This window comes from Budorcas taxicolor, chromosome 5 (assembly GCF_023091745.1).
Source record: "Budorcas taxicolor isolate Tak-1 chromosome 5, Takin1.1, whole genome shotgun sequence".
Taxonomy (NCBI): Eukaryota; Metazoa; Chordata; class Mammalia; order Artiodactyla; family Bovidae; genus Budorcas; species Budorcas taxicolor.
This window is the reverse complement of record NC_068914.1, coordinates 71,859,140-71,869,314: the sequence shown is the minus strand read 5'-3', so window position 1 is coordinate 71,869,314 and position 10,175 is coordinate 71,859,140. Positions and strand designations below refer to the sequence as shown.

The window sequence follows — 10,175 nt, the reverse complement described above, 5'->3', positions numbered from 1 at the left end:
CCCTGCACTACCAGGGAAATACCCCAAACTTATTAAAAAGAAAAGTTTACATTCTGCTTCCACTTAGCACTAGCCACTTACACCTTGTCCTTTCAGCACCTGGCTTTGGTCTCCATCGCTTTATCGGAAGTGCTGTGTTTGTCCTCGGCCCCCATGATCTCTGTGTGTGTCTGCCCTTCCTTGAAATTCCTTCTCTTTGGCTTTCATGACAGCCCTCTCCCCTGGCCTCTTTTGGGAGCGGACAGGAGTCTGGACCTCCTCTCCTTTCTCCTCTCTTTTTCCTCTGTCTCTTCCTCCTCTTCTTGCCTTGGGTCCCTTTGTGCAGACTCTGCCCACTTTTTTTTTGTCTGATCTTTTATCACGGGCCAGCTCATCCACACCAGGGTTTTCCCCAAATCCCCAAGGGGGGTGGCTTCAGACAGGGCTACCACATCTGCCTGTGCAAGTCGGTCATTGCACAAGGGCACCAGGCCAAAGAGACAAGGAGGCTGACTTCCTCCAGTTTGTGCAAAGGCCCTGAGGGCTAGCCTTGGCCCCACAAGCTGCATTCCATACCTCATGCCTCACTCAAGCTGTAGCGTTGCTTGTCTAGCTGCTCACAGGACAGTTTCCCCAGACATTGCTGGTAGATCTGCCAGGTTCCAAGCCAAAGCGAGAGAGGCTGATAGAGATGTGGACGTTGATGGGATGAGTTTGAAATGGGTATTCAGACACTCTACTTTTCCATTTCATCCCTTTTCCATAGACTCAGTTTTAGTCACCCCTGCCCCATGCTCAAATGAAAGTAAAAGAAATAGTGACGAGCAGGGAGCAGAAGGCTAGAAGATAGTGAGAGTGAAATAAAGGGTCTGGGAAGAAAAGGAATAAATGTGGGCAAACCAGACAAGAAAGGAAACTGACTAGCTTATTCTGCTGTCAAAGCTCTTCCAGGCAGCCTGTCACATTTGATCCTCATGAAAACTCTGAAAGTGAAAGTGAAGTCGCTCAGTCGTGTCCGACTCTTTGCGACCCCATAGACTGTAGCCTACCAGGCTCCTCTGTCCATGGGATTTTCCAGGCAATAGTACTGGAGCGGATTGCCATTTCCTTCTTCAGCTCTAGTTGTAGATATAACTACTATCCTTATTCTATAACTGAGGAGACCAAGGCAGGTAAATTTGCCCAAGCTCACCCAGCCAGCAGTGGAACCCTGAACCCAGGTCTTTGGACACCAAGTGCCACACTCACTCTATGCCCCACCCACCTCTTGGCAGACTGAAAGGAGGTGATGGGCTGGGGGATGGCATTGAGGTACCTGGAGAGTGACCAGGAGCACCAGGGTCAGAAGTAGGGAAGGGGAAGAGGTTATAAGAATAGGAGCGGCCACCCCTGTCCTGGTAGGTGAGAGCTGCCTTTGTCAGAGGAGACCGCAGGGGACCCCATGGAGCTGAGGGGACTCTGGAAGGGCCCGATTTCTCTGAGCTTTATCACTGGAAATTCCTGGACAGCTAAATGCTTCTCAGGGCTGAACTTTATCCCTGGAAAATAAGCCAGGATACAAATCCAACTGCAGTAATGATATAAAAGTACCAGAGCCTTCTTTAACCTTCCGAACCCTAGGGACAGGGCCTGGATAGAACCCCCAGAAGCCCTCTTTTACTGACACTGGACAGGCAGGTCCAGGGCCTCCACAGGGCACAAGGACACTTTCAAAGAAATTCCCAAAAGTCATGAGGGATTCTCATGGGTTCCTGCTCCCAATCCAGTCGCTATCCCCATCATCCCACCGGCCTCCACAGCGTACCTAACCACATTTCCTGACCACCCCCGCCACCGCCTCTCCTAGAGCCCCCTTTTCATTAATGGTTTGAATCAAAGTCATTTACGGAGCTTCCCTTACATGCCAAGAATTCTCACACAGCCCCAGACTCTTTTCCCTCGGGTTTCACTCCCACCCCACCTCTGTCTGTTCTCTTCCTCTCAGGCTTTGCCCCTGACTCAGGACCCCTTGCAGTCCTCCTGTGGGCACCCTGCAAGCCAGGCCCTCCACTGAGGGGAGCTGAAGGGAGCCTCCCAGGCCAACTGCTCACCCACCTCACTGCCCCCTACTGTCCCTGCAAGGATCTCTCACTGCCTGCAACACACACACTTTTGGAAATCCTGTCTGGAGTAATTCTCTATCCTTCAGTTGTTGGAGAAGATGAGGAGAATCAGACACGTGCCCAACCCTCACCCCACCCCATAACTCCCCGCTATAGACCCCCACCCTCACATTTCAGTTCCTTTTCTAAACAGCCACCTCCTCAGGGTTGGGTACAAAATTTGTAGCCTAAATGATAAAGCAAAGCCTAAGGGGCTCCAGGCCCTCATGATCCCCCAATCCCTTAATCCCCCCACTATCTAGTTCTCCCAGGGCTGCGGGGAGGGGGAGGAAAGAGCTGACGCCTCCTTATCAGGGTCATCTCAGACTTTACTCAGGAATTAAACCTGTCTCTCAGGTCCCCAGCTCCCCAGCGACCCCTCAGCAGGACGCCGGAACCCAGGGCAGGATGGAGGTGGGGACCATTTCCCCTCCTTCAGGACCAACCCCCCCTCAGCCAAGTCTCTTTACTCAGCTAGCCTTCTCTTCAATGTCTTTATTCTGCTCTCTCAAAGGCCCCTCCTGCTCCCCCTTCACTGGGGACTGGCCTCACAATCACCCATCCCCCTTCCCACCTGGCCTCCCACCCCCAACTCAGAGCCTCAGTGCTGGGAACCAGGGTGCTCAAAAATGCCCCCTCCCTAGCTCTTCCAGAGACACTCAGATAAAAGTGAAAATGCTCTGAACCACAGAGGAATCTAGATGTGGTGGAAAAGGGCAGGCTGGTGCTGGAAACCTGAGGTCAGTATCTGCCCCAGTGCTGCAAGAGGTCAGGAATGTGGTCACTAACATCAGCTATGGGAGATAAGACCCAGCTGGCAGCGCTCCTCCACCACCCCCAGACAGCACCTCCCTCCCCAGGCCCCAAAATGTCCCAGGCTGTTCGAGTCAGGCAGCAGTCAGAGAATGATCTGGAAAGAGCTTAGATAAGAATCCTTAGATCTGGACCTGATCCCCGTTGGAATTCAAAGTCCCCCAGGGGTCTTAAGTGACTTAGAAAGAGTCCTTATATCCTGGAGACATCTGCCCTTTTGGAGATTTATCCCACAGTAAGTAATCAGCGTTTGTTCAGTGAATATGTGACTGATAATTAACATAAGTATCCACTGCCATCCCAGGAGTTAGACTGGTCACGCTTTCTTCTCCTTTTACAAAAGAAGAAACTGAAGTGCCTAGTCAAGTGACTTCCCCAAGGTCACACAGCTGGCCATGTACCCAAATTGGCTGACTTCAAGTTAAGCAAAACCAGCAAAGGCAATACATCATATATGTAATCTCTACACCTTATTGTGCAATTCTGCACGACGAGACAATTCTGGAACCTCGTGGGAGAATGTGAAGGTGAAAGCAGGAGAAACCTCTTTGACTGTCTGGGACTTCTAAGCTCCCAGAAATCTTCCAGGCAAACCTAGTGGTCATTCATTTGTATGCAAATTTGCATCTCATTTGCCTCTTGGCCTTCAGCAGACCCTAACCCTCCCCTGGCCATTTCCTACTCTGACCTCCCCTAGCCAGCTCCTGCTGGGTGCAGGGCGCTGGGTAGGGGCCTCTCCCCAACAGAAGATGCCAGGACTGGGATGATCCAAGGCCAAGTCCCTCATTTGACCTGTGCCTGCCTGGTCCACTGACCTAATTATTCCTGGGACCCCTTCTCTTCCCAGGCCTCCTTTCCTGTCTGCCCCCTTCTCTTCAGTTCAGCTGGCAGCTTGATAAGAATCAATAGGTCCACTCCAGAGCAAAGAGTACAGACAGGTGTGTAATGCCAGGCCCTGCCAGACAAACGAGCTTCCAGTGGTGACGGACTTGAAGGCCCAGTATCTCAGGATTCCTCCAGCTCATTCAACAGGGGGTCACCATCCAGGTTCTGAGGTGAAGGGGAAAGGGGGTACTTCCCTACTTCCATCGTCTCACCCATGTCCTGACATAAGCTTCGTGGAGGTGGCAGCCCCCTGGAGACAGGCATGGGATGCAGGGAGCCTTTGGAGGAAAAGCAGGGGCCCTGCAGAAAAGTCCTGGTAAGTGGGGAGAGAGAGCTGGCCACCAGGGCTGAGTGTCAGCTAGAATGTTTCTCCTCTCAGTCTCCATGAGGGATTACTGGTCTTTTCTCCCTGCTGCTGTCCAGGCAATTAGAACAGGGCCTGACACACAGTAGGTGCCTAACAAATATTTGTTAAGCTGCGAGTGCTCAGAAATTATTTGTTTACCCAAGGGTGTGGGTAAGGCTGATACACAGGTGTGTTGAAGTGAAGACTCCAGCTGAGACCACAAAGCACTCCCAAGGAGACCAGGCCTCCATGGGAGTGAGGTGAGGCACAGGGGAGCGGAGATTCAGGGTGAGTTTTCAGGAGTCTGAACGTAACTGGTGAGTGAGTGTGTCTGTGGGCAATGACAGCACACGTCTGAGTGTGTGCTAGGGAACAACGGGCAGCAGGGGCGAGAGTAAACCAGCGGGACTTGAGGCTCAGAATGGCGTCTCTCTTCCTCTCCGCCAGCCCCCAGCTTTTCTTCCTCAGGACTCCTGGGGCTTTGGGATTTCCCCAAGACGCCCCCTGCAGGCGAGAACTTGGCCTGCAGGCTGAAGACAACGACACGCACAACTCGTCACTCATCCCCCAAATTCTCTACGAGGCCAGTACTTCCTCCACCTGGGAGAGAGGGGTACAATAACGTCATTTCCTGCCCTGAAATCCCAGCTGCCAGAGTCAACTTCACCTTCTGCCCTTGGCTGGCCCGGGCCCACTCACTCACCCCCTCCCTGTGGGGTGGAGGGAGGCCTTGGTGGGGCGGTGCGGAGGGGGCGGGGAAAGGCCGGGAGGGTGAGGAACCAAGGGCGCCGAGTCCCCGCGGTCCCACCTGTGACCCGGCTTCAGCGGCGACTCTGATAGCGGGGGCGGGGCTTGCCGGGCCGGACCCCACCCCCCCATCCCTGGGAGCTATAACTTGAGTTGCGGACCTCGCACACTACACCGTCCAGCACCTAGAGTCCTGGCCTCGCTCTTTCCTCGAGAACAAACATCATGAGCTTCAGCGCCCAATCCACCTTCTCCAACTACCGGTCCCTGGGCTCCGTGCAGTCGTCGGGCCACCGGGTCCGACCGGCCAGCAGCGCGGCCAGCGTCTATGCAGGCGCCGGGGGCTCGGGCTCCCGGATCTCCGTGTCCCGCACCACCAGCGTCCGGGGCGGCTGGGGGTCCGGGAACCTGGGCGCCGGGATGGCCTGGGGTCTGGTGGGGGTAGGGGGCATCCAGGGCGAGAAGGAGACCATGCAAGACCTGAATGACCGCCTGGCCTCCTACCTGGAGAAGGTGAGGAGCCTGGAGGCGGATAACCGGAGACTGGAGAGCAAAATCCGGGAACACCTGGAGAAGAAGGGACCCCAGGTCAGAGACTGGGGACACTACCTGAAGATCATCGAGGACCTGAGGGCTCAGGTGAGAGGGCACGGCGGGAGTGGCTCCCACTCCCAACCAATGTGACCCTCCAGTCACCCACTCCCTTCTCTCTCCTCCCCCTACCCCAAGGAAAGGAATTTTAGTAGGGGGAGGTGTATGCACTCCTCTCCCCTCCCTATCTCCCGCCCCGCCCCCAACTCCACCCGGCGGGGATTAGGGATGTCCTGGATTTCCATACACACCGCCTCCCCACCCCCGCTTCACGGGGACCCCAAGGGTGGCTGAAAGGGCACGGGAGAGCTTCCCCGGGGGAGAGTGGGAAGAGGAGGGGAGCTTCACAGAGGGGTGGACAGCATGCAGGGAGGCGAAACAGGCCCACACAGAGGACCCAGACACTCTGGCTTCTGGAAGACAGTTGGAGGGGTTAAGCGGATGTGGCTAAGGCTGAGTCATCCTGGAGTAAACAGACGGCCTACCTGTGGAAGAGGCCAATGGGGCCGGCGCTGACCAGGTGCACTAAAAATCAGGAGAGAACCCGGGAGAGGACTCTTCAGTAGCTGCTCATTAGTAGGCAGGCCAGCCAGCAGAAGCCTAGAAAGACAGGCAGTGATAGACTGGGAAAGGTGGGATTTGGGAGTCCAGGAAAGGAGGGAGCAGGATGAGGAGCACAAGTGGAAGGGCCTAGGTATACGAGGAGAGCCTCTGGTTATTCCAGGGACCAGGAGGGTTTTTTCAGAGACACATAACACCCTCCACTCAGCCCACCTCATCACTGAACTCCTATTCATGGAGCAACCTCTGTTTACAATATCCCCAGATTTTTGCAAATTCTGTGGACAACGCCCGAATCGTTCTGCAGATTGACAATGCCCGTCTTGCTGCTGATGACTTCAGAGTCAAGTAAGGCTGGGGGTTTAGGAAGCTGGAGTCAAGGGGATTTTGTTCAGTTGTGGGTGGAGCTGGGTGGATGAGAGTAAAGCACCATCAATTTATTCTTCATGTAACTCAGTGTGAAGAACTCTGCCCCCCAAGTGCCAGGAACGGTTTTCAGAGGCTTAGTGCTTGATTCCTGACTTCAGGTGGATGGTGTGCAGTGGGCATGAGGCTGCTTTTAGGAGGTGGCATGGGTTGAGAAGGCTTGGGACCAGAGGCATGGCCCTTCTGATCACCTCCATTCCCCTTAGGTATGAGACGGAACTGGCCATGCGCCAGTCTGTGGAGAGTGACATACACGGGCTCCGCAAGGTCATCGATGACACCAATGTCACCCGGCTGCAGCTGGAGACTGAGATCGAGGCTCTCAAGGAGGAGCTGCTCTTCATGAAGAAGAACCATGAGGAGGCAAGCAGTGGCCCCTGGCCACCAGAGAGCAAAGTCAAAAGATTCCTCAGTTCTGTTCCCCAGCTGATCCTGTAGGACTCCTGGAAGAAGCAGTCACAGATAAAGAGGCTTCCTGGTGCTCTGACCCTGAGACCTTCCTCACATTTGTCCCTCTCTCTTTCAGGAAGTAAAGGGTCTACAAAACCAGATTGCCAACTCTGGGCTGACCGTGGAGTTGGATGCCCCCAAACCTCAGGACCTCAGCAAGATCATGGCAGACATCCGGGCCCAGTATGATGAGCTGGCTCAGAAGAACCGAGAGGAGCTAGACAAGTACTGGTCCCAGCAGGTACAAGAGAGTGATGGGTGCCAGGCTCGGCACAGAGGCGTGAGGGTGCGGGAGGGAGGCTGATGGAGAAGGAGGGACCTGAGGACCGTATCCACCCTGCAGATTGAGGAGAGCACCACAGTGGTCACCTCACAGACAGCTGAGATAGGAGCTGCTGAGATGACCCTCACAGAGCTGAGGCGCACCGTCCAGTCCCTGGAGATCGACCTGGACTCCATGAGAAATCTGGTAAGAACCCTCAGTTCCTTTCACTGGAAGCAGTTGTTTCTCCCATTGCATTTCCCACTGCTCCTACCCACTAGCCTAGTGCCTGGCAAATAGTAGGCACTCAACACAGTTTCAAAGAGGGCTGAAAGCTGCAGAGTCTTTCTCTCCACTCTGTCTCACCCCACTCTCCTCCCTGTGCCCCTGCAGAAGGCCAGCTTGGAGAACAGCCTGAGGGAAGTGGAGGCCCGCTACGCCATGCAGATGGAGCAGCTCAACGGAGTCCTCCTGCACCTGGAGTCAGAGCTGGCCCAGACCCGGGCAGAGGGGCAACGCCAGACCCAGGAGTACGAGGCCCTGCTGAATGTCAAGGTCAAGCTGGAGGCTGAGATCAATACCTACCGCCGTCTGCTGGAAGATGGGGAGGATTTCAGGTGAGTGAGGCTCTCTTCCTACCCGTAGAAGCTAGGATCAAGCTACCACTTATCCCTAAGCCCCCATATGCCTCTTCATTGGCCCACTGAGCACTGGGCTGGAGCTCTGTGCGTGCCCCTAGAAGAGAACTGACCAAGTGTTGTCCCTAGCTGTTCTTAAGGCACAGGTGGAATTTGGCTTAAGCAGCTAAAGGGGAATTAGGAAATAAGGCCAGGCTTATTTTTCTTCATTTTCTTTGTTTCTCTTTTCTCTCCGGGGCTGTTTATAACTGGGGCTTTGTCTTCTGTTGCAGTCTTGGCGACGCTCTGGACAGCAGCAACTCCAGGCAAACCATCCAGAAGACCACCACCCTCAGGCTTGTGGATGGCAAAGTGGTGTCTGAAACCTCAGACACCAAAGTTCTGAGGCACTGAGGCAGCAGAAGCAGGGTCTCCTGGGGGGCAGGAGGTCAATAAAAGCTGAGACGTTATTGCATATCACTTTGTGTCTTCCATGGCTGTTTCCATACTGTGAGCGTACGAATGCCCTGACCTGATAGACCTGTCTGTCTGATCAGGCAGAAATCACCTCTAAGCTCAGGGGTTTCATATGAGTGGGGGTATGGGCAGAGGAAGTATCTAGGCTCTGGGAAACAGCTTCTCAGAGAAATAAGAGGGAGCTAATAGATGAGATGGTCCAAGGGCAGTGGGAAAAACTGCAATAGAATTGTGAATCTAAGGTTAAGAAAACTGGTGATCATTAAGTTCCCACCTGACAAGTGCTCCTTGGTACAGAAGTGGTGCCAAGGACAGATGTGTGTGTGTGTATGTGTGAGTGGGTTTCTTATAAATAACCATAATAGTTAATTGCTACTATCAAAAGTTTGCTTCTTGCTTGGTCCTCTACCAGGCTGCTTCATGTAATGCTCATGATCAACCCAATGGAGTAGATACTATCCCATTTTCTTTTACTTCATAGAAACATTTTTTATTATTTTTATATTCTTTTCTATTATGGCTTATTACAGGAGATTGAATATAGTTCCCTGTGCTGTACAGTAGGACCTTATTTATCCATCCTATATATAATAGTTTACATCTGATAATTCCAAATTCCCAGTCCTCCCTCCCCCATCTCCTCCCTTGGCAACCACAAGTCTGATCTCTATGTCTGTGAGTCTTTCTGTTTTGTAGATAGGTTCATTTGTGCCATATTTTAGGTTGCACATATAAGTGATATGGTATTTGTCTTTTCCTTCTGACTTATTTAATATGACTGGTTGCACAATTTGGTCCTTTTGATTGGAAGTGTGTCATCTAGTAGTGAAAAAAAAGATGGCTAAAATTAATCAGATGGCTAAAATTAATCATGCCTTGATTGGAATGGTAATTTATTTTTTTTTATTAAAAAGTATTTTTTAATGCACAAAATTCAAAAGGAAATAAGGAAAGAAAATTAAATATGTCCCATTCCATTCCCCACAGTTAACCACTATAAAAATTTCTTAAACTAGACATATACAAACAATTTATTTTGTATATGTAGGATCATACTGTTCTGCACCTCGATTTCTTAAATTCTGTTTTCTTAAATTCACAATGTATCTCCGATACCTTTCTGAATCAATATATGTAGACCTACCTTTATTTTTTACCCAGATAAGTGAATTTGGAATCTCTTCTGCCTTCATTTGGAACCCATATGCATATTCCATTTACTAAAATAATTGTTAGTCCAGGATCGAGGGAGGAAGAAAAAACAGAATTGCAACGATTATGCATTCTGTCACACATCCTGTTTTGGTGCCAATTTCAATTAATTTTTCCTACCCATTGCCCAGTTGAATGTTTATATCACATAAGTGAAAGAAAGTGAAAGTGAAGTCACTCAGTCGTGTCCGACTCTTTGTGACCCCATGGGCTGTAGCCTACCAGGCTCCTCTGTCCATGGGATTTTCCATGCAATAGTCCTGGAGTGGAGTGCCATTTCCTTCTCCAGGGGATCTTCCCAACCCAGGAATCGAACCCGGGTCTCCCACATTGTAGACAGACGCTTTACCGTCTGAGCCACCAGGGAAGTCCTTATATCACATAAATCTCCTTTTAATCTGCAATACGGAGTAACTACTACACTCTATAAATTCTTTCAAAAAATCAGAACCTTGCTCTGTATAGGGTTCAATCATGCTCCACAGACCAATTCGAGAAATGATATTTAGATTTTTCTTGATCCTTGCCTTAGTAATTTGTCATCCATCTAGTTTGAGAAACATCATACAAAATACGATAACATTTTACATAAGACTTCTTAGTACATCTGTATAGGAATGATGTTGGCATCATTTTTTTTTTTTAAGTCACTTAGTCGTGTCTGACTC

General features: G+C 51.4%; 1 protein-coding gene across 1 annotated transcript; it reads left to right on the top strand.

Annotated features, from left to right (window-relative positions):
* The first annotated feature begins 5,106 nt into the window (after positions 1-5,106).
* On the top strand, positions 5,107-8,254 carry KRT18 (keratin 18). The gene is made up of 7 exons (XM_052641011.1): positions 5,107-5,550; positions 6,329-6,411; positions 6,696-6,852; positions 7,016-7,180; positions 7,283-7,408; positions 7,595-7,818; positions 8,112-8,254. The coding sequence occupies exons 1-7, from the start codon at positions 5,137-5,139 to the stop codon at positions 8,230-8,232; spliced, it is 1,290 nt and encodes a 429-aa protein (XP_052496971.1). The 5' UTR covers positions 5,107-5,136; the 3' UTR covers positions 8,233-8,254.
* The last annotated feature ends 1,921 nt before the right edge of the window (positions 8,255-10,175 follow it).